Below are 25173 nucleotides of genomic sequence, written 5' to 3'. Positions count from 1 at the left end.
GGAATGCTGGGAAGCCTATGTGATTCAGATCTTCCAGCACCCAGGCTGCTCTGTTGCTGCCCCCTACAAGGCTTCCCTTGAGGGAACTCATCTCTTGGACCTGGGAGGCCCATGACACATTTTGTTCTTTTATTGTGTTTCCGTCTCCTAAGGACTCTATGCTATATGAGCAACATGGGAGTGGTGGGCCTCCGGTTGCTCAAAAAGTAGGACAGGGACTGTGAAGGAGCAAGTGCTCATTCTTTGGGACACTGCAGGAAGGACTCACGGACAGGCTAGGGAGAGCCACTCACCATCTTACATGGTTTTCATATGTAGGAAGTTCTTCCGTCTCATGAAATAAAATATGAACTGGATGTCCTAACTGAATTCTTCTTATAGTGAGTCTACAAAAAAATGTCAGTTTAGATATGCAGTGTTGTTTAAGTTTATTTTATTCTTTTCTTTTTTACTGATTTCTTTTTTTTTCCTAATCACCCAATGGGAACATAAAGCATCAGAAGTGATTTAAATATTTATGCTATTTGTTAGCAAATTCAAGAATGTTTAGGATGACTCATAACTTTTATAAGGACTACTTAATGGAAAATATAAACTATTGCCTTAAAATTGTCTTTTAGTTTACTTTTATAGTAGTCATACATTCACTCATGTAACAAATATATATTGAGCTCTCATATTTCAATAATTTATACTCTAGCAGGGAGTTACAGACATTAAATAATTGTGCAATTACTTAGTTATACTAATGATACATGTATAACAGAAAACAATGTGCTATGAAGCAATCATTGGAATGAGAGCAAATAACCTAGAAGGGATACCCTGTTTGGCAGTTGTATTAGTTTCCTGTGGCTGCTGTAACAAGAACCACCGAGAAACTTAAAACCATAGACATGTATCTCTAATAGTTCTGGAGGTCAGAAGTCTGAACTTAGTGTCACTGGGACAAAATCAAATTGTCAGTAAGGCCACGGTCCCTCTAATGGTTCTAGGGGAGAATGCATTAGTTACCTCTTCTAGTTTCTGGCATTCCTGGGCTTGTGTCAGCATCACTTCAATCCTTGCTTGGTGGTCTTATTGCCTTCTTCTTTCCTTCTGTAAAAAAGAAATCTTTCCTCTGCCTGCCACTTAAAGGGGTGCAGGTGGTTGCATTTAGGGCCCACCCAGATAACTCAGGGTAATCTCACAATCTTTCATCACAGCTGCATAATATTCTCAAAGTCCATCCATGCTGTTACAAATGGCAGTATTTCATCCTTTCTTATGGCTGAGTAGTATTCCACTGTGTACATGTACCACATCTTCTTCATCCAGTCCTCTATCATGGGACACTGGTTGTTTCCATGTCTTGGCCCCAATGAATAACGCTGCAATAAACATAGGGGTGCATGTATCTTTGCAAATACTTGATTTTGAGTTTTTTTGGGTCAGTCAGAAAAACTAAGAACCATCTGATTTCACTCATATGTGAGTTATGAAACTAAAACCATGAATACAAATAGCAGTGTGGAGGAAAGGGGGTGGGGGAGAGGAGGGGTCATAATATACAGTGGGGCCTTGACTTATGAGTTTAATTCGTTCCGTGATGGAGCTCATAACCCAAATTACTCAAATGTCAAATCAAAAAGTGAATGAGTGAGACACGTGATGCTGGGCTGATGTTGTGGCGTTCACTGTGATGTTCGCTGCGCCAACTAGCGGTGGGGTATCTGAAGCTGGCTCGTAACCCAAATTTTAGCTCACAACTCAAAGCAAAAAATTGGCCGAGAGACGGCTCGTATCTTGAAAAACTCGTTAGTGGGGACACTCGTAAGTCAAGGCTCCACTGTATGGTGACAGAAGATTTGACTTTGGGCGGTGGACACACAGTGCAATATACAGATCTTGTAACATAGATATCCACACATGAACCCGATAAGATCATGTCGGCCAATGTCACCCCAATAAATATAATTTTTTAAAAATTACAGCGGCAAAAGTCTTTTTAAAGTTTAGTGCTTTTTTTTTAATTTTGTTTTATTGCTTAAAGTATTACAAAGAGTATTACATATGTCTCCTTTTTTTTTTCTCCCCTTGACCTTCCCCTGGCCTCCCCTACCCCCCAGTGTCTTGTGTCCATTGGTTATGTTTATATGCATGCATACAAGTCCTTTGGTTGATCTCTTATCCCCACACCCCTGCCCCCAACCCTCCTTGGGAGGGTCAAGTTTAGTGCTTTTGAGAGCCTCTATGAATCTCACACTCCAAAGAGAAGACAGGTAATCAACATAATAAGTAAGTTACATAGTTTGTTAGAAGCTGATAGGTGCTAGGGTGAATAATAAGACTGGATATGGGGGAGGCCTGGCACATTAAAGACGTAGGAAGGAAGCCAGTGTGGTTGGAGGAGATGAAGGGAGTGGGGGTGAGGAAGAATGAGAGGTATTGACAGCAGAGATGAGTTACAGGAGACAAAGCTGAACATTTCAGGGCAAAACTGATCTATCTGGCACTCCCGTCAGGTCCTGTGTCTCGTTCTTAGGTACATCTTGCCCTTTGCTCGGGACTTGGTTTTCTAGGAGTGGCAGGGGCAGGTCAGTGCTCCAGCTGCTCTTGCAGGCAGAGAGCTCAGGCAACCTAACAGCCGCTGGCACATGTGACACAAAGCCAGCAGTCCACGCGTTTGCTGTTTGTGTGTAGGCGGGAGACTGCTGGCAAGAAGGCAACAATCTCAGGCCTTTTTCTCCAGTCATTCTGCTTTTCCTAAAGTCTTCCTTCCTTGTTAAGTGTAAAACCTCTTCCCCCGCATGTCTGTGATCTGAGCATCTCACAAGTGGTTTGTCTTGTCAGCTCATTTCCCCATTTCTGAATGTCTTCCATTTCAAGTTCACCTTGTGGTGACATTAATCACAACTATAGTAGACACCTCTACAAAGACTCAGACCCTGACTCTGGCTGTCTGGCCAATGCATATCAGATATTACCTGTCTCTGACCTTCAGATCCAGATAAACACACTCTTTTCTCAATAGGAAACACTGCAGGGAAGGGAGCACTTGGGATCTTTCTCCCTGGTGTATGTCGCCAGTTTGACTTAAATAAATTCTTGCTAAAATTTTTAAAAAATCGGGGGGTGGGGGGAGCGGAACAGAAGAAAGAGTATTACTAGAGGGAAAATAGATAGTAAAGGAGTGATAGGTCAAATTTGCCTGGAGATGTAGAATCTTTGGTTTATCTGAACCAGAAACATCCATTCTATTTGGACTCTGGAGGCCATCAGAAATGGTCCGCATTTTGTGGATGCACATGTTTCATATACTGAATCAGCCAAGTGCGTTCGTATTAGGAATCTAAAAGTCCCTAGGCACATATAGCTCTGTCTATGGGGCTAGGTCCAGCTGTTTTCTGTACAATGTAACTGGGTTTGCCAAGATATAGCTGGAAAAGCAATTTCTCATGTACGCAAGTGGGAAACAAATTCTATTACACAAGTGGATTGTTTTCTTAGGACTGTTTGATAGTAGGAATTTGGCTATGGTCTAGTTAAGATGAGGTATGGACAGAAAGCTTAGTTATTTCCCCATCTTTTCCTCCTTTTTCTTCATAATAACTATGATTCGAAATCTTTCAGTTTTTATTTTGAGATGCAACAGACCACAAAATGGAATTGTTTTGCAGAATTTAAAGTTCAAATTGAAGACAATATTGAAACTGTATATTAAAACTGATGTTATGCTCAATTCTAATTTGTTTCTAAATAGTAACTATTACAGAGTTATTTTGTTAAGGATAGTTATTTACAAATCTTTTCAAACTTAAAATCTCTTTTATGGGCCCAGGAACTTTCTTTTTTTTCTTTCTATTGAGTGTGTGTGTGTGTGTGTGTGTGTCCATTTAGTTCTTATTATGCCTGGCTTTCATTAATATCCTAACCACTGTATTTGGTCATGACTAAAATAAGAACAGATGGAGAAGTGTCCTTTCAAAGCTACAAATTGCAGAGCTTTAGACACTCTTAACAGGGTTCCATCCCCAGTACAAAACAGCATGGACCGCATAGCAAAACCAGCTAATTCATAGAACACTGTTAATGGAACTGATTTAAACTTTGAAAATAATATCTGTCAAATAATTTTCTTGGTAAAAAATCTACAAATTTTCAAAAGTGAGGGAATGAAAGAAAGAAAATGATCACATTAATGTAGGATGAAGAAATCTATTAGAAAATGTTTAATTAGCCCAGCTGATGTGGCTCAGTGGTTGAACATGAACCAGGAGGGCACAGTTCGATTCCCGATAAGGGCACATGCTTGGGTTGCAGGCTCCATCCCCAGTGTGGGGCGTGCAGGAGATATCTGATTAATGATTCTCATCATTCATGTTTTTATCTCTCTCTCCCTCTCCATTTCTCTCTGAAATAAATAAAAATGTATTTTTAAAAAACAAACAAAATGTTTAATTAACTGTCTATTAGTTAAAATATATTTCACCATATGACTGCCCTTTCCCCTCTCATTGATATTTGTTAGTAAATTGCTCACCTGTGTTTCTACTTACTTTGTAGGGTAGTGGCAACAGCATAGTTCTTCAGACCAGACCTCAACTTTGTAACTTATCTTAAGTCACTTGGACCACACGATTCTTTGTCTCCAATGCTTTAATACATTGCCTATGTTCTCTGAGTGATAAAATATCAATTATGAAATTAAAATACATTTAGGGAGATATTAACCATCTGCTCTTCTAAGTTCTTCATGGGTCATATTTTTTTGACCAAGTGAGATAAACATAACCCAGTAGAAATGCCTACTCAGAACTCTAACATGATGCAGGCAGCTTGTAACAAAGATTCAGATATGAAAGGGTCCTGTGTACATATTTGAAAGCTTTGAAATTGCCATTGAATGTTATTTTTGTTGTATTGCTCATTGTCTCTTACTTAAAGCCTCATGAGTTATGCTTGAGAGTTGCAGGGGTGGGACACATTTTTCTGCCAAGGGCCATTTGGATATTTATGACATCATTTGTGGGCCGTACAAAATCATCAACTTAAAAATTACCCAGCTATATTTGGTAAACATTTAATTAACTCACCCCTAATGCCTTGGCAGGGCCAGAACATGATTTAGGGGGCCTTCTATGGCCCACGGGCAGAAGTTCCCCACCCCTACTAGAGAGATCAATACAGCAGAACCTTAGTTCTGGAACTTAATTTGTTCTGGAAGGCTGTTTGAGAAGCGATTTGTTTGAAAACTGAATCATTTTTTTTTCCCATTAGAAATAATGTTAATTAATTTAAATCACTCCAGATCCCCAAATGATTCCCTGTTTTAACCTTTATTATATGCAGTGCATGTCTAATGTACTATTTAATCTATAAACAAAAATTATTTTCTTAAATTTATTGAACCACCACCTACTAGCCTTAAACAAATCACTTTCAGCTCTTATTCTAGGTCTGTCTTTTCAGTAATCTGTATGCAGCATCTTAGCTTGTGCGCATGTCACTGCCTCTCAAATGTTGTCACTGGCCAACTAGTGCTTTTCCTTTATCCAAATAAATAATAGTTTTTCTAACTCTTCAATTGCCTGTGATCATTGTGGTGTTTTTTTGTTGTTGTTTTTTTAACAGCCTACGCAACATTAGCAGTCTCGATGGCCTCTTTAGATTTTATAATTGTGCTAATCAAACATTTTACCAGCACAAAAGCATGAGAAACACAAAAATGTTCACAGCATGATTGCCTGAGATTATCAAAATGGGAGGTTTAGTGGTAAACTGACCTGCATTCTCTCCTCTGTTTGTGGCCTGAGAGATGCTTTTTGTCACGTTGACGTTTCAGCATGAAAGGGTTGTGAGGGCCAGAACAGAAGTTTTGTCCAGCAACCAAGATATATGTCCTATGAACAACTTGGTCAAGAACAAAATTGTTTGATATGGGAGATGTTTGAGAACTGAGATTTGACTATAATGTCCGCTGACATTTGCAGATACTACTTTTATTGACTAATAAGACCTTTCTGAATTTTGGTTTTCCTTTTGGCCTTCACAAACAAGAGGGATAGGGTGAAGTTTAGGCTGTAGTATATTCTCGCCTTCCTAGGTCTCCTTATGTAATTGTCACCTCCTCCCCTTTATTATTCTGTCATTTTGCCCCTGCTTTATAGGGGCTTTGTCTTTTATTATAAGCTGTCTCAAAGACTTCTGGAAATATACAGTGCAGAAGTACAAAATGATGAAATAAACATACTACTTCATTTGTTTTAAAAGATGCCTAGGTCGGACTAGATGACCTCTAAGGTCCTTTCCTATTCAAAATTTATGATACTATCACCAAAAACAGAAAAAAATCTATTAGGTTATAAGCCAGGAGATGACTACCAAGTACTACATTCCTGGTATGGGTGTATTTCTTCTTGAAAGCAGAGTGCTAGATTCAGCAACCTGGTAAGAGCCGTCTTTTTTTTTAATCCTCACCCAGGGATATGTTTCCATTGATTTTTTTTTTTTTTTTTTTTTTTGAGAGAGACAGGACGGGGTGGGGGTGGGGGCCAGGGGAAGAGGGGAGAGAGAAAGAGAGAGAGAGAGAGATCAATTGCCTCCCCTGTGCACCCCAGCCAGAGATTGAACCAGCAACCGTTTGGTGGACAGGACTACACGCCAACCAATTGAGCCACTTGGCCAGAGCAGGCCCTCACAGTCGTTTGGTGCTAAAACAAGAGAACTGATTGCTGGAAAAAAAAAAAAAATCTCCAAAAATAAGAAAAAGAAAACAGAAGAGCTTAATTATTTCTTTTTGAGCATTTGTATAAATTTGAACATCTTAAGCTGAACTTAGTCAGTGTAGCTAATTTAATGAAATTAGTCACATTTGAAGATTGTTGCAATCTTGCTACCACATTAGCATTAAGTGTGATTAAAATTTATTCTGTGTGCCTACATGGTTCCCCAAAGCATCAGCTGTCAACACCTTCATTATAAGCTAGCCCTTCAAAGCTTTCAGAAAACTTTTACATTCAGGGCAGGCAGTTGGACCACTGCTACAGAAGAGAACACATCATTTTTTTAGTGTGTATTTTTTGTTTGTATGAATTTAGAACTTAGGAAATTATCAGTAGCATTGTTTATTTTTGTTATTTTTGTTAGTAAGATAAAAGGCACTGAAAATAAGGAAATGCTAGATACTGTGTGCTGAAAACTTCCAAAGCTGATTAAAATATTTTCTTTAAGGCCAAAGGAACTATAATGTAAAAATAAATGGGAAAACCCAAGTTATAATTTAAAGGATGTGTTTGTGATATATAAATAATATTTTACAGTAAATAAAATTTTCATAGAGGAAAATATTATTTCAAGGGTAATGATTTATGTGTAAAGTCTATTAATTAATTGAGAGTCAAGGGAAAATTCAGGCAGCTTCCAACATCTTTACAATACTGTGGGTAGTGTTTAATATAGTGTCCCTAGGAAACTAGTACATTGAAATTCATAGGTTCCTTCTCTCTGATTTTATTATGTTATTGGTAGGATGTACTTGAGTGTTTCATTTGAATGGTATGTTGGTAATCTTAGAATAATGGTATCTTGCAACTAATTTTAAACTATGATGTAGTTGGAAGTTTCATGTCTGAAATCTCGTTAATGTTGGTGTCAATCATATTTAAAAACATTTAAAAATATCTGTATAAAATTCTAAGAACTTACAGTAATTATGTCTCTACTAGATAAAATTTACACGCTAAATTATTTTGACTCTTTTGTTGTTGTTGTTGTGCAAATATTATTTAATTTATTAGTACTCATGTTACAGAATTTACCAGGCGGCCGAAACATACACGGAGTACTCTGAGATCCAGGATAAACCCACTTATTTTCAGATGTACTAGAACAGTGACTCAGGGGGTCAGTTCTCCAAATCCTGAGTGAGTGAATATGGAGGAAGCTTTCCCCTTTTGTACTCTTTGGTTTCTTTGTTTTCTATCTGTCTCCTAACTACCAGGCTTTTGTGGTAGGCTTCCACAGCCCAGCCTGAGTCAGTTAGAATGGGGAAGTTAGACTGTATCTAAATGCCTGGTCTGGGTGGTGTCAGTGAGCTCCCCTCCAGCTAAGCTGTTGCATTGTTTGTTTATGGCCGCTCTGTAAATTGGGAGTCATTAGGAAAACAGGTCTTGCTAGACCAGATTGTTGAGAAAGGGGCAGTGACTTAACTATAGGCTATCAAGAACGTGCTGCACAGATTCAGACTGCTAGCCCCCCAAAATGTCTTCTACTCCCCATCACTCCGATGATAGTTATTCCCTAAATAGCATTTTACTTTCATATATTGAAATCAGTGAAGTGAGACAGAGCATCAGTGCAAAGCGGTGATTGTCAATCAGTATAAATCCATAACAGTTAGCCCGTGTCTTATTGAAGCGTTTAAATTTGGAATGTATGCTTTGGAAATTGGGACTTCCTATAACATTTCAAAACTCCTAACAGTATATTCAATTGATTATAGTTAGAACTGATCATTTAAAAACCATAGTTGCTTTGAATTGAATAAAATTATAAAGTAAGTCAAAGGTTTGTTATCATTTGCTTTGAATTTTTAATTTAAACATTTAAAAATATAAAGATAGAGCTTTTGCTATAATTGAGGTATTTATCTTATAAAGTGTCATGAAATGGGTTACCTGTGATTCACCTGACTAAACAGACATACACAAACATGCCAATTAAAGAATCAGGGTAAAGACTTCTTAATATTCATTTTTTAATAAGCTCTTGTTTTCTATCTCTTCCTAACATGTTCTTATTTTATTTATTACTGGAGACTCAGTGCACATAATTGATGCACGGGAGGGGTCCCTAGGCCTGGCTGGCGATCAGGGCCATCAGGGCCATCTTTCCCAGTCCTGATCGGGGCCTGGCAGCCAGGGGGAGGGACAGAGCGAGGGACCACGGGAGGTTGGCTGGCGGGGGGTGGGGGAGGTGGGCCGGCTGTGGGAGGTTGGCTGTGGGAGCACACTGACCACCAGGGGTCAGCTCCTGCATTGAGCGTCTGCCCCCTGGTGGTCAGTGGCGTCATAGCGACTGTTTGGTCATAATGGTCTCTTAGGCTTTTATATATACCTAGTGGCCAGATTATTATGACCACCTGATGTTTGTAGGCAAATTAGCTATAATGTTGTGCTGAAGTTGCTAGAGTTATAAACGTCTAAATAGCACAACATGCCTAAGTATCGTTTCTGATCAAATTCATCCTATCATGTTGATTGTGTATCCCAATGGAGATGGCTTCTTCCAACAAGACAATGCGCCATGCCATGGTGCTCGTATTGTGCAGGAGTGGTTTCAAGAACATGAGGGAGACTTTACCTTGCTTAGGTGGCCCCCACAATCACCAGATCTCAACCCAATTGAGATTTGTGGGAAGAAGTTGAAAAAGCTATCAGGCAGCTGATTCCACAACCATCAAATCTCACAGAACTGGACAGTGCTATTCATCAAGCATGGTGTCAGATTCCTCGCATCACCTTTCAACATCTCGTGGAGTCAATGCCAAGAAGAATCGCTGCAGTATTGAAGGCAAAAGGTGGCCCAATAAAGTACTGATGGGGTGGTCATAATAATCTGGCCACTCATGTTCAAATATATCCCACATTCAAAGGGTGTTAAATCACGTTGTTTACCCATATCTTCAGAAAAATTCACTTCTACTGTCGTGGTAAATAACCTGCTTTCCTATTTATAATGTTCTGGCCCTCTAGCAACTTCAGCATGAAATTATAGCTAATTTGCCTACAAATGTCAGGTGGTCATAATAATCTGGCCACTCAGTGTATATAGATAGTGATCTGCTACACATTTCTTATTGTTGCTACATAAATTATTAAAAGTGTTGGTTGCTATGTCTTATTAAAATAATGTTAATGAGTGATACCTATATGATATTACAAAACATACCTCAGCAGAAAATTGGTTATATGTAAATAATAATAAAGATGGTAAGAAGGTGTCTATTAACTCTATTTTTACTTCATTATATAAATTCAGAAACATAGATATCAAATTTATACATTACTTATCTATAATTATAACATCACATCAATGGTAGAGATTAACTTAAAAAATAGCTTCTGACACAGCAATTGAAATAAGATAGTGCAATTACAAAAGGTTTACTCATTTTTTAATTGATTCAGTGGATGTCTTTATTCTCTAAATACTCTGTAAGCCTCTTATCTACCATGAAAGGTTACTCCCATAAACCTGGCATATAAAGTCAATCATATGATTTCTTTCTGTTCTGAGATTTTAAATATTAAGACCTGAATTATAAAGGAAAAGTGCTATGTAGAAGCTGCATGAATACAAAGCAACATTTAGCAGTAGTATCCAATGCTACCCAAGTATTTGAGGAAATTTACAAAAAAACCCACTTCTTTAGTACTCGCTTTTACAGTTGCTACCAGAACCAGGAAGGGGGGCCCAGGAATTATTTCAAAGGAAAATTTGTTCTTGAAGAAGAGGTTCACTGATGAATGCATACACTATGCTGCCCAGGCCACCTTTTAACCTGAGATGACAACATATCTAACAGAGGCAAAAAACACTCCAGCGTGTTGCCTCCAAGAAATTAAGAGACACAAAACTAGAAATAGAAATTTTAATATGGAATCACATAACCCAAGTCATACAAAAAAAGTAATAAACAAAAACACCCAAAATATGTACTAACTAGTAGCCCGGTGCACGAAATTCATGCACATTAAAAGGGAATTAATTGCCCTAACCGGTTTGGCTCAGTGGATAGAACATCGGCCTGTGGACTCAAGGGTCCCAGGATCGATTCCGGTCAAGGGCATGTACCTTGGTTGCGGGCACATCCCCAGTGGAGAGTGTGCAGGAGGCAGCTGATCTATGTTTCTCTCATTGATGTTTTTAACTCTCTATTCCTCTCCCTTCCTCTCTGTAAAAAATTAATAAAATATATTTTTTAAAAAAGGGAATTAGCAGAGATATTTTAATATTGCTATTTGCCCTTTCTCTATAATAGAAGTATGAGAGAAGAAAGGAAATTAGTAAAATGTATATGAAAATAATATATAAATTTATCTACACTAATAAAAGACAAACATGCAAATTGACTGTACCTTCGCTACACCTTAAGTCACACCCACCAGCCAATCAGAGCAACTATATGGAAATTAACCCAATGAAGATGGCGACTGGAAGCCACGGAGCTGAAGCGAGCAGGAGGCTTGGTTGCCCCAATGATGGAGGAAGCCTAGCTTCCCGCCTGCCGCGGCCTGGCCTGAGCTCCATTCAAAGCAACAAAGTTTCAATTATAGAAGGTAAATAAACCCCAGCTACCTGCTTTCAGCTGGCTGTGGCCACGGAGCTGGAGTGAGCAGGAGTGGGTTGCCCCTGATGATGGAGGAAGCCAAGCTGGCTCTGAGCTCCTCTCAAGGCTACAAAGTTTCAATTATAGAAGGTAAATAAATTCCAGAATAAAAAGAAAAAGAAAAAAAGGAGAGGCTGGGAGCTTCCATCGCCAAGGGGCTTGGCCAGCCTGAAAACGGTCCTCAGCCCCTCACCTAGACTGGCCAGGCACCCTAGTGGGGACCCTCCACCATAAAGGGGGTATGGCCAGCCTGAAAACAGCCATCAGCCCCTCACCAAGGCAGGCCAAACCTCCATGGGTGAGGGTCCCCACTGGGTTGGGCCTGACCAGCCTGAAAACAGCCATCAGCCCCTCACCCAGGCTGGCCAGACACCCAAGCGGGACCCCCACCCTGATCTGGGACATTCTTCAGGGCAAACCAGCCGGCCCGCAACCATACATCAGGCCTCTATCCTATATAATAAAAGGATAGTATGCCAACTGACCCTAACAGCAGAACGACTGGGAATGACTGGTCACTATGACACACACTGACCACCAGAGGCAGATGCTCAATGCAGGAGCTGCCCCCTGGTGGTCAGTGTGCTCCCACAGGGGGAGCTCTGCTCAGCCACAAGCCAGGCTGGTGGCTACCAGCACAGTGGTGGTGGTGGTGGGAGCCTCTCCCACCTCCTCAGCAGCGCTAAGGATGTTCAACTACAGCTTAGGCCTGCTCCCTGCTGGCAAGTGGACATTCCCCAAGGGCTGCTGGGCTGCCAGAGGGATGTCTGACTGCCAGCTTGGGCCCAATCCCCCAGGAACAGGCCCATTCCAGCCGGTGGACATCCTCCGAGTGGTCCCAGACTGCAAGAGGGCATAGGCCAGGCTGAGGGACCCCCCGAGTGCACACATTTTTGTGCACTGGGCCTCTAGTTAATAAATAAACAGTAACAAAAGGAGCTGATTTCATGAGGAAATGGGCTCCCTCCTCTCTCCTGTCAGGGTACGGGGTGCAGGAGAATGGGGTTCCTGGCTGGCAGGCCACTGACAGCAAGCTATGCAACAGCAGATTCTGTGAGGAATGGGACTCCCTCCTTTCTACTGTCAGGGTCTGGTTTGAAGGTCGGCCATGCCCCCTGTTGGGCCAGACCCAGAGTTCTACCACGTTGTGGCCTCTACCTCAGCAACCCAGGACTGACTGCTGCTCGGCGCTCCTGGTGCTCTGAGGGTGGGTTCAGCTGGGGAGGGCACAGCCGTTGGCAAAACGACCCAGGATTCAGTGGGTCCACGCTTTGAGGGCGCCTTCCTGACTCAAATCCTGCCCTCACTGGGAACAGCTCCAGGAAACAGCTCCGGGGTGGGCGCAGCCATTGTCAACACAACCCCTGCAGGACTGACTTCCTTCCACTTGATTGCGGTGGTTCAGGTCATGATGAACACCACCCATGGTTTTTATATAAGTAGATACCATCACAAGCAGCATGGTCACCCATCTAATCTTTAACCTCTAACAAAGATGGCAATAATGATAAAAAGAGAAAGCTGTGATCAGATGGTTTCCTCTTTTATCATTACAGTGGGGCCTTCACTTAAGAATGTCCCGGCTAACGAGTTTTTCAAGATATGAGCTGTCTCTAGGCTGATTTTTTGCTTTGAGTTGCAAGCTTAAATTTGGGTTACGAGCCAGCTTCAGATACTCCACTGCTAGTTGGTGCAGCGAACGTCACAGTGAACACCACAACATCAGCCCAGCATCACTTGTCTCACTCGCTCACTGTTGATTTGACATAGGAGTAATTTGAGTTACAAGCTTCGTAATGGAACAAATTAAACTTGTAAGTCAAGGCCCCACTGTATTATGTTTTATATCCTGTCCCAGAGAAATTACCAAAGACTTCTAAGACAGACCCTTGAAATGATTTGTTATAAACTCCAGGGTCAGATTTCAGATTTTTTTCACCTAAAATTGTATAAATGCATATCAAAATAACATACTTTTGATGTGACTCTGAAACAAATTCTATTGCATTATAGATAAAGCGAAATTGGTATCAGCCAGTAGGATATAGCATGAGTTTCAAATAAGTTATGTTGGTAAAGTTGGGAGAAATGCTTCCCAGTGATATACTGTGTGTAGATTTACTACTTCTATTTCATATTTCATGTGTTGAACACAAAGAGAACTGGAAACTTGTTAATCATCATTTTAAAACATTTTTATAGAATGTAAATATATCAGTGCTTGCCTTTTTTCTGTGTTAATGAAAAATGAGGTGTACTTGGGGAGCGGGTATTCCTATTAAACTACTGTCATCCATTACCAGACCTGCTTGGAAGAAATAAGCACAGATGGTGGGTCTATTACTTTTTGAACAAAAAATTTGCTGTTTCTTTTTTTGTTTTGTTCCCTCCTTCTCATTGAAATGTGAACAATTTTTCAAGTCAAGAAACCTCTGTAGGGTTCCTTGAAATGTTTTATCCATTACTTGTACATTTATAAGCAAAAAAGAGTGATTAATGATTTATTAAAATTTCATAATGAAAAAATTCAAGTAAAAAGTCTTTGTTAGAAAAATTGTTATTTGATTCAGAAACCATATGTTTTGAATGAAAATTAAAGTCTGCAGGGAGTAAGTTTGTATATCAAGCCAGAATTCTAAATTACTCATTTAGTGATGACAAAACCTTTTAGCCCATGATAAAAATACCTATGATGATCTTTTATTTATCTATACACTAAAGGTCTGGTGCACGGATTTGTGCACATTGAAAGGCAATTAATTAGAAGAAATATTTTAAAATCACTATTATCCCTTTCTCTATAATAGAAGTGTCAACCAAATTCATGATTGACAATGACAGAGTGAAACACACACATGCAATTGGTGTCAGTGAGAGCTTTATTTATTTATTTTTAAAAAAAATATATTTTATTGATTTTTTATAGAGAGGAAGGGAGAGGGATAGAGAGTTAGAAACATCAATGAGAGAGAAACATTGATCAGCTGCCTCCTGCACACTCCCTACTGGGGATGTGCCCGCAACCAAGGTACATGCCCTTGACCGGAATTGAACCTAGGCCCCTTCAGTCTGTAGGCTGATGCTCTATCCACTGAGCTAAACCAGTCAGGGCCCAGTGAGCGCTTTATATGTGTTGTGCATGTGTGAGTCAACTTACCCTTATATATATATAGAATAAACTTGCTTAATTAGACCTGTGTTCTGATATAGGTAAACTTTTTCCAACCCAGTGAAACACCCCAACTTCTCTTTCAGGGAATTGTAAGCAACACAGCAGTAAATATCAACATGAAGCAGATTATTATTATAGATCATGCAGGGAGGACAAAGGGTAAAATACTTAACTGCAGCAAAGTTTGACTATATTCTGTGCAGTGAGAAAACCTGAAGTCATTTTCAAGCTCCACCATTTCTTACTTCTTTTCGGTGGGGTCAAGTTTCTAAACTTTCTAAATCTCTGTTTTCCAGCTAATGAAAAGAAAATAGTATTCTGCTGAGTCTCCTATTTACCTGCTCCAGGACTTCTGTGAGGATCAAATGAGATGAGGCACGGGAAAATGCTACACAGATATTTGGTTAAAGTGTAAAATGTTTGCACCTGGCTATAAAACAAATCATGTTTTAGGGCTGAAGAAACTGCAAGGAGGCTATTCACTAGGGAGAGGAAGCTGGGTGTTGCTACATGGCATCATTACCTGCTGTTCACAGTGACTGTTTCCCAGCTATGCTGGGCTGTGGGCTGCACTTATGCCATGGGGTCTTGGCAGCATTGGCTGTGATTTGGTGGGCTGTTGCTCTGGGGTGGTGGTGGGGCCTGTGTCCTACTTTGGGGAAACCGAGTGATGCTTTGTCAGCGCCAGGTCCATGGTGCCATTTCTTTGTAAATGGCCAGTGCACATCATGGCAGCTCTTGTGTTGAGTGTATGCCCCCTGGTGGTCAGTGTGCATCATAACAACCAGTCGGAAGGTTGGAGTGACACTTAGCATATTAGCCTTTTATATATATATAGATGGATCGATGAAAATTTGCATGTTGTGTACATATTAAGAGCACAAGGTTTAAATGTTTTATTTAGGTTGAAAATACATGCATGCCATAAAGTATCCAAATCTTAAATATACAGTTCCATCTTTTTAAAAAAGCATAAAATGAATATTTTTGTTTAAATAGGACTCAAATCAAGAAACATATTACTGAAATTCCAGAAACCCCCTTCAACCTTCTAAACACTCTCCCCTAGAATAACACTTATGGTGATTTGAAATATCATTGATTAGATTTTAACACTTCTTATAAATGGAATCATAGAGTATATTCCATATCTTCCTTCTTTCATTCAATGTTTAGCTTATAAGATTTTTAGTAATTCATTCATTCTCATTACTATATGGTATATTATTATATAAGTACTAGTGGCCCAGTGCACAAATTCATGCACGGGGGGGGGTCTGGCTGGCCCAGCTCCAATCTGCAGATCGGGGCAGGGACTGTTGGGAGGAGAAGATGGTGGGAGGTTGGCCAGCTGGCCCGCCCTAATTGGGGCCCAATCAGGGCTGGGCTGGGTGTGGGGAGGGGCCATGGGTGTTTGGCCAACAAGCCCTGCCCCCAATTGGGGTGGGGGGGCGAGACAGCCATCAGGAGGGGCTTTAGGCATTGGGCCAACTGGCCCCACCCCTGAATGGAGTGGGGAGCTGATCAGGGGTCAGCAGCCGGGAGAGGGGATGTGGGATGTCGGCTGGCCAGCCCCAACCCTGATTGGTGGGGGGAGGAGGATGATTGGGGGCCGAGCTGGCTGGGGGGATGGGCTGTGGAATGAATGGGGTAGGGAGCACTGATTGGGGGTGGGGCCAATTGTGGGGAGGAACTGTGAGCTGGCCAGTCCCACCCCTGAATGGGGTGGGAGGGCTAATCAGGGCAGGGCTGGCTGGGGCGAGGGGCTTTAGAAGGTTGGCCAGCTGGCCCCACCCCCTAATGGAGTTGGGAGTGATCAGGGGTGGAGCAAGATGGGGGGAGGGGCTGTGGGCCAATCGGGGTGGGGTTGGCTAATTGGGGGTGGCACCAGCCGGGGGTAAGGGCTGTAGCGGGGGTTGACTGGCTGCCCTGCCCTCCATTGGGTTGGGAAAGGATGGTCAGGGGATGGCTGGGGTGAGGGGCTGAGGGAGGTTGGCCAGCTGGCCCCACCCTCTGATTGGGCCGGTTTGCTGGCTGCAGTGGGCATCATAGTGATGGGTCATTCTGGTTGTTATGGCGTTCTGGTCACTGGCTTTTTATATAGATATATACTACCATTCATTTGCCTATGCTAATGCTTATGGACATTTGAGTTGTGTCCAGTTTGGGGTTACTTTAAATAATACTTTTTTGATGATTCTTATACCTGTTCAGTATATACCTGGGGTCATATGATCTGTTCAGCTTTTGCATAATGCCAAATAGTTTAGATCCGTTTACACTTCATCCACAAAGAGAGAAGGTCCCAATGCCTCCACAACTGTTTTTTTTTTTTTTTTTTTTCTTTTTCACTTATGTCACTCTGGTGTTTATCACTATTCCATTATGGTTCTTAACCTTACAAAAGTAGAAAAGAATAACTAGTTTTATTAAATTATATTTTACTTGAAGTATCTTAAATGCTCTTCTTTGAATTACTTTTCCTTATTTAAATGATACATAAGATTAATGATCCTGACTTATTCAATAATATACTAGCTTGGATAGGGATTCTTGATCAATTGTAATTCTGATCAATTTTACATTTCCATGTTATTAACTATGATATTTAAGAATGAAAAATGAGCAATTCTTTACATTAATGTGAAACAACATTTCCGCATGTTAAAAAGTTACTTCCGTGGCCTAATAAACCAAGATGTGAACCAGTAATCATTTATTTAAAATTAATAGATGAATCTCAGTTTCTATTGCTTGTATTATGTCTGTGTTTCTAGAGAAACATAGAAAAAAGTTATGGCAAACTTGAAGTCTGTTAGTTTCTTTTCTCCCTGCCATTTCACTCTTTAGCTAGTAATATACAACTGTTTGTTGAGGAGATTTTTGAAGAAATTAGCATCTTTCTTCTTAATTAGAATCAGGGACACCTTTGAAAAAATAGTTACAGCAAAATGAAAATAATAATGATAATAATAATAATAATCATCATCATCATCTACTACTAATAGACAGCAACAACAATGTTTTGCACCAAGGTAATTGTATCTCTAATTTATATTAGTTGGGTTCAGGAATTTTCATTACTAATTATTTGAGTGATTGCATTTCGGAGTTCACATTTACTGGGTTCATATCCTTGCTGCACACTTAACCAACAGTGTTGCCTTGCGAAAGTTACTTACTAGTAACCTCTTCAGATCTCAGACCTGTAGGATGGGAATAATTCTAGAACGTATATTATATGTTGTATTAGTTTGGGTCCTCCAGGAAGCAGATGCCAAGAAGAGATTAAACACAAGAGGATTTTATTAAGGGAAAAGTCTCTGAGAGAAAATGAGGGGGAAAAAAACTGAGTAAGTCTGGAAGACCTAGCTGTTGGTCGAGACGCAAGAGTGACCCAGAGTGAAGGGAGTGGAGGACAAGGCCGAGTGCAAGTCTTCAGCATATTGCTCAGCCTAAGGAAGGGAGAGCGAGAGCTTTAGGGAGTCCTGAGCCAAAGCTGGCCACCAGAGGAGGCCTGTGTCTTTCAGTGATGGAACTGCTTTAGAATCCCTGCTGCACTCTGTCATTGGCTGGGGCAGTTGCAGAAATGGATTACAGAAGAAAACAGCAGGTGCTCTTTAGGCAATTAAATGTCCTGTACTTAGAGGTCTTGAGGCACATTCTCATGGTCACAACAAATGATTATCATGAAGATGAATTGGCAAACTCCCAAGAAAGTAATTAAAATAATATCTGAATCAATATTTATTTATCAATTTATTTATTCATATTATTCATCATTATTAATAATCACTGAATTAATAAAGGAGCCACATGTTCAGTCTGCTTGAAATATTTGACAGAGGTGTTGAAAAGCCTGCTGTTTACAGTTTTCTTCATTTTTCCTAACTAAGAATATTATTACACATTTATAGCATATGAATAATTATTTCCCTTCTTTTTATTTCCCAATTTATTGCCGAGTCCCTAATGCATAGTGGAATGCCAAACTCTAACCCCCTGTATTTCTGCATAAATAATGGCTTTAATTGTTTTAAAAATAAAAAAAGACCTGCCCTGGTTAGGTGGTTCAGTTGGTTGGAGCTTTGTCTTGTACACCAAATGATTGTGGTTTCAATTCCTGGTTGGGGCACATATGGGAGGCAGCCATCTCGTCTCTCTCTCTCTCTCTCTCTCTCTCTCTCTCTCTCTCTCTCTCTCTCTCTCATCAATAAACATATCCCTGGGAGAGGATATAAACACATTAAAAATACAAAGACATATTAATAGAATTACGTTTGTTATGTCCAATTGATAATATCAAAGAGTTTCATCATTTATCATCATTACAAGGACATACTTGGGAATTGTTTGATCCACTTTTTAAAATTGGTCCTTGGGTGTGCATAATCATGGGAAAAACTCCTTTTGAAACTCCTTTTGTAAGGTCATTTTCTCAACAGTGGAAACTCCTTTTATCTTTTTAAAGAATTTTCATGGCATTAGAAAATTCAGAGGGCATATGTGAATAATTGCAAATGGAGGAAAGAAAAATTACAGTAAAAATCATGTGAAAATGTTGAAAATTCTGTGAGGCCACTTTATTATGATACTTGAATGTAAGCAAATTTATCCAGAAGAGAATCTTAAACATAGAGGATGGACTCTTTAGGGCATGACCTCCAATCTCCTTCTTTTGCTCATTTTACTCTCCCTTTATAAGTAGAAGCCAACTTATTCTTTCCTTTGTGCATTAGTCATGTGCCTTTCTCATCTCCCCTACTGGGTTGTCTTCCTTTGCACTGAAGTCTGCATTAACCACACCATCTAAGACCTATTCTTACCATAATATTTTGAGGGCCACCTCAAGTTACAACTTCTTTAGTTCTTCCCCAAATCATCTTAGTCCAAATAGACGTGTCCATATGCTCAGTGTCTGCTAGCTGTGTTATCTCTAAGTGTCACTTGATATATGCTGTTCCTTCCAGCTTTCCCCTTGGCACACTGAGCATCTCAGTCATTCCTCATGTTATACTATAACTGTTCTCTTGTCCTTATACTGCACCATACTGTCAGGAAAGTAAGAATGATTACACTGCTAGAATCTAGTAGGTATTTTTCTTACCTCATTCTATTTTTTCTTCTTTATTGATTACGGTATTACATATGTGTCCTTATCTCCCCATTGCCCCCCACCCCCACCTGCACTCATGTCCTTACCCCCCTGGTGTCTGTGTCCATTGGATAGATTTATATGCATGCTTACAAGTCCTTTGGTTGATCCCTGCCCCTTAATTCCACCCTCTCCTACCTTCCCTCTGAGGTTTGACGGTCTGATCGATGCTTCTCTGTCTCTGGATCTATTTTTGTTCATGAGTTTATGTTTTTCATTATATTCCACACACGAGTGAGATCATGTGATATTTTACCTTTCTCTGACTGGCTTATTTCACTTAGCATAATGCTCTACAGCTCCATCCCTGCTGTTGCAAATGGTAAGAATTCTTTCTTTTTTTTACCGCAGCGTAGTATTCCATTGTGTAGATATACCACAGTTTTCTAATCCAATCATCTGCTGATGGGCTCTGGTTTCTCTTCAGATCACATAAATCTTTCACCTTTTACTAGTAGGTATTTCTAAAATATAGTAAAATGTAATGAATGCATGTATGAATGTACAAGTTAATTGATACGTTATATTCCCAGATCAGCATTGTGAGACAAACATTGAGTCTTATAACTTCTTATGATCCCAGTCACCTAGTATAGGATTTGAATATTGTAGGAGGCACTTAATACATTTTTGTGACTGATGAGTTTAAATATTTGTATGAATACCTGATTTAAATTATATGATTGTCATTTTGGAGAGGTAGTGACTTGCCATGAATTTCACTGCTTGTGCAATCGCTTTTTATACAACACTAGAGGCCCAATGCATGAAATTCGAGCAAGAGTAGGCCTTCCTTCCCCCAGCTGCTGGCACTGGCTTCCCTCTGGCACCTGGGACCTGGGCTTCCCTCTGGCCACTGGCACCTGGGACCTGGGCTTCTCTCCAGCTGCCAGCAGGCACCCAGGACCCAGGCTTCCCCCACAGCCCCAGCTTAGTCAGGAAGATTGTCCAGAAGGATGTCCGGTCTAATTAGCATATTATGCTTTTATTGTTATAGATGATTTGCTAGACTCTTGTAGTTCACCATTAGGTGAACCTTGGTAAAAGCAGATTGCACTTTCTCTTTTTGCAAAAGAGTATGCCTGTATTATTTGTTTACTTATAATAATTGTGATTTTCACTTATGCAATTGATATACATTTATAGTTCATTTGTAGTGTAATATGTAAAAAAATTATTGGGACTTATCATATACTGTGTAAAATGAAGTAAATTGACCCAGATAACATGGATTCAGACAGAGTGTAAGTCAGCAAGAATTGGTAACAAGGTGAAATGTATATTAACTTTTTCTAGCATATTGGTAAATAATATTAAAAAACACAATTAATTTTTGGTTGTGTCCTTTGAGGGTAACGCATTAAAATAATTTACATTTCCATGCTACACATTCTTCCGGGAAAAGCACTGCAATCTCTACCAGGTTCTGTTCCAAGAAAAAAATACACTGTTGTATACTCTCAAAGGAGTGATATGCCGAACTCAGATCTGTTCAAATAGTTGTAGCAGATAATACTCTGACCAGGTGACTAAGCCATATATCTTTCGCTGTTCACTTTGTTAGTTATACTCAGCGTGTGGTTGGAAATGGAATCAAAGCCCAGTCTGGGAATCCTGAAGTCAAAGTCAAGGGAACTGATCCTGTGATAAATCAGATTATTGATAAACTGAAGCATGTTATTCAGGTAAGTTCTGGTCCTCTCTTATTGGTATTCTCAGTGGTAAATAATAAGTGATTGCTTGCCATTGCATGTGATAGGCTTGTTAATCCTATCTGATAATCCTACCTACAATTGAGTATTTGAATAACTTCTTTGAATCTAAGGTTTTAGAAATATTTGGTTGAGTGGTTTTTCATATAAAGTCAATGTGCTACAATATTTTAATGGGTGGGCAATCTGTGTCTGTGAAAAGGGGCCCTGACTTCAGTATTCTAATAAATAAGGAGACTTTCAGGATGAGCTTCATCTCCAATAATAACCTTTAGACACTAGAACAACTGACTTTAAAGAAAACACATAGCAGAGCATGGGAGATGCCAACCTCACCTTCCAGGTAAGTCTCTGAGCCTTTCTATTAAGGCGTTTTGCCACATTTTCAGCAAAAGTTGTCATAAATGAAAAAATACGCATTTCTTGTACTTATTTTCTGTATCACCTTTTATATATTATTGCATATTCTAAGTGTTTATGAAATACTTGTTTTATACTTAATAATGTTATTCAACCTAATGAACAATACTGCATGTGAACAATATATGGCACAGTATATATCTAAATAATATTTCATTGAACTACTCTATCAGTCAGAAATAAATATTATATTACATGCTATAAAGACTACCCTTCATTCTACATCTATTGGGGTTTCAGGTGAGAAGGACTATTTTTTAGTTATTGCTCTTCATATAACAATTTATATATGCACATTTTTCTAAGCAAAACTGTGTATGTACAGTTGATACTTCTAGCATTATATTATTATATATCTGAAACTATACTTAAGCATAATACTGAGTTTTTATTGATATTAAAGTATTCTAGAGTCACTGGTATGTTTCTCATGATTGTTCTGAAAAAGTTAAGTTTATGTGGAGCCAGTTCTTATAATCCTATTTTTATGAGAGTCTCTGTATCTTGAGCAAAGTTTATATAAGTAGGGCATGGTGGCCTGTGTCCAAAACCATGGATTTCTACCATCCAGGTGTCAATGATAATGGCTACTTTGTTTACTTTATGACTGTTATATTAGGAAAATAGACCTCTCCCAGGGGAGGCAGAACCAAAATAACTTCCTTTGAGAAAAATGTAAGAGCAAATGATGTCACAACTACTAGTGAGACAAACCTCAAGGCCTCTAGTGAATTCAGCCAGTTCTCTCAGACAAATGTCCAAAGTAAGGCAAGTTGGTAGGTGCCTTACACTTCCGGTGGGCCAAGTGTTGAGATGTTTCTTGGAAATGAGTATCTTGGGATTGGGTCAGGAGCTCAAGTGATAGTGAAGGAGGGGCCAGAGTGAAGAGTAGGAGCTTGACCAGAAGCTGAGGCAGAATGGCTGAGGTCAGTCTGGAGAAAGGCTGCTGCCCTCAGCAGCAATGACATTGAGTCCATCAGGGACTATTACTCAGGAACTCAGGAGGAGGGAGTTCATTCTTCTTGCCAAATTTTTGAAACCTTGCTTCCCATAATGAGAAACACAGAGTCCAGTTAAAATTAATTTTGACTCAGTAAGAAATGAATGAGGGTTTAGGAAAACTTAGAATATTGCATTAATTCTTGAGTTTCTTAGTGGCTCAATAAACAATCTATTTGGAACTTGACATATAAGCAAACTAGATTTCTAAATCTATGTGTCATTGTTGGGGTTCCCCAGGAAGGGACTCTGGAACACAGAACATAGATTTGCATACAGGAGATCTATGGCAGAGCACCTTTGCAATTTGTGAGGGACTGGAGGAAGTAGGACTGTGCAGAGGGAGCAAGTAACTGTACTGTATCTGTAACAGAAGCCTCATCTGAATCCAGTAGGAACTCTGGAACTGGAAGGGCCCTTTCAGATTGTCCTGAATTGAGACAAGGAGTTGTGTCTTTATCCCCCCCAGTTGAACCTTCATTGGATAAGGGCTACTGGGTGGATGGTGGTAGTATTAACTCAGTTCTGAGTCATCAGCAGCCAACAGTATTATCTGAGCTGAAGGAAGAAATTCCTTGGTCTAGGTGGCACCCCCATGGCATCATGCAATATAATATGGTATGTAGATCAAACTTATTCAAAAACTCTAATGCACAATTCATCATAAAATCAGAAGAGCTGAATAAAATCTGCTCCTCTCAATGAGACACAGTAAATTCACAGTAGTCTCTACAGTGGGGTAAGCATTCCCCAGAGAGTGCACAAGCTGATCTACAGGAGGTCTGGAGAGAAAGATAGAACTTTTTGTGTAATGTATGTATTCTATATCATTCTGTTAACTTTTTTTTTTGGTTGTAGGAATGGGTATTAAATGTGTAACAGTGCAATAGCACATACACATAGTTTATAAATACAGAAATATATGTGTCAGGTGGTGTGCATCTCAACTATTTTATGGAACATATGACATTATGAAAACAGATGGAATGCCCTGCTATAGGTAATAATGATGGAGTTGCCATAGGGGAGAGTGTATGATATAAGAAAACACATTCACAAAGAAATAAGTAGATACTCAAAGGATAGGGTTTATAACAACTCTCAGGAGAAGGGTTCACTGATGTGACCCATTCAGCATAACATTTTCCTCTTCTTGTTTCAAAGATTTCAAAACCACCTCTTTTTAAAAGTGACAAAGGGAAACAATCTCATTTTTTAAGCTCCTGTATTAAATTGAGTCCCGTTCTTTATCTTAATATTAGTGTTAAGATCTCCAGTTATTCATACTTAAGCTTTATTCCAGGGCTACAAGAAAATGTCATATAAAATTCTACCTTTGAAGTCTACCTTTTAAAAGTCTACTGGGATGATCTGATTGAAATTTAGATTTTTACAGAGGATAGCAAGAAGTCTAGTTTGTACAGGTATCACTAAAATATTCACCTTAAAGTCTTAGAACATGTTCTTCCCTAAGCCAGCTCTCCTAGAGATGAAGAGAAGTTTTTGATTTTACCAGAGTTCTGACTGCTGATCATATGTGTGTCCCCTGGCAGGGGTGGCTATAGTACTGCCAATATTAAGGGATAGTTAAAAGGACTCACCACAGTGTCAGGTGTGAAAAGGCTCAGGAAACTGTGTCCTATAAGTGAGAATTTATTAATTGGGAGTCAGTTTGTGACAAGGGAGGGAGTAGAAGTTGGAGTATATTTCATAATGTCATCTGCAGACTTAGGTGGTTCCTTGTGTTTGCGGTAAAAAATGAGTTTATATTTTATTGTAAGGGATATTAAGCGCATTTGGTAAAGTGTACCATGAAAATAGCATCTCTCATCATAGGGATAAGCAAGTGTCCCTCTTGTCCATTTTTTTCATATATAAGCATATGGAAATAAGGCAGCCATGTTTATTAGCAAAAATTGGCTTCATACATTAGCCTCCAAATACTTTTCTTCTTGGATCGACATTGACCTGCACCTCATTTGCTACCCTGTAACCTTTGCAATTAGAGTCACCAAACAAGTGGATAGGGGTTTCACTTTGTAAATGCCACTTTTTAAATGTCTTATTAGCTCATTTATTCAAAATATTCAACTAATACTTATGGAGGTCCCACTGTGGGCCTGGTCCTGCACAGGGCACTGAGGTGAGAGAGGTAAACAAAGCAGACACAACCCTACTCTCATGGGTTTGCATTCTAAGAAAAATTAAACAAACACCAACTAGAAATGCAGCTGACAAATATACAGGAAACAAGACGGGATGAAGTGGGGAAAGGTACTTGAGAAGACTGCACTAGTGGAGGCCAAGCAAAGGGAGGTGGTTGGGTTGATACTGAATGAGGAAA

At 39.7% G+C, this 25173-nt stretch overlaps 1 protein-coding gene across 1 annotated transcript in view; it reads left to right on the top strand.

The window, feature by feature from the left end:
- GPC5 (glypican 5) overlaps nt 1-25173 on the top strand; it is a 1310602-nt gene that overhangs the window by 422862 nt on the left and 862567 nt on the right. The window contains exon 6 of the mRNA XM_036301000.1: nt 21263-21383. Coding sequence (XP_036156893.1) covers nt 21263-21383 — 121 coding nt within the window. The remainder of the gene's footprint in view (nt 1-21262; nt 21384-25173) is intronic.

Source organism: Myotis myotis, unplaced genomic scaffold, assembly GCF_014108235.1.
Source record: "Myotis myotis isolate mMyoMyo1 unplaced genomic scaffold, mMyoMyo1.p scaffold_m19_p_3, whole genome shotgun sequence".
NCBI classification, from domain to species: Eukaryota; Metazoa; Chordata; class Mammalia; order Chiroptera; family Vespertilionidae; genus Myotis; species Myotis myotis.
Note: the sequence above shows the minus strand (reverse complement) of the source record. Positions and strands in the feature narration are given on the sequence as shown.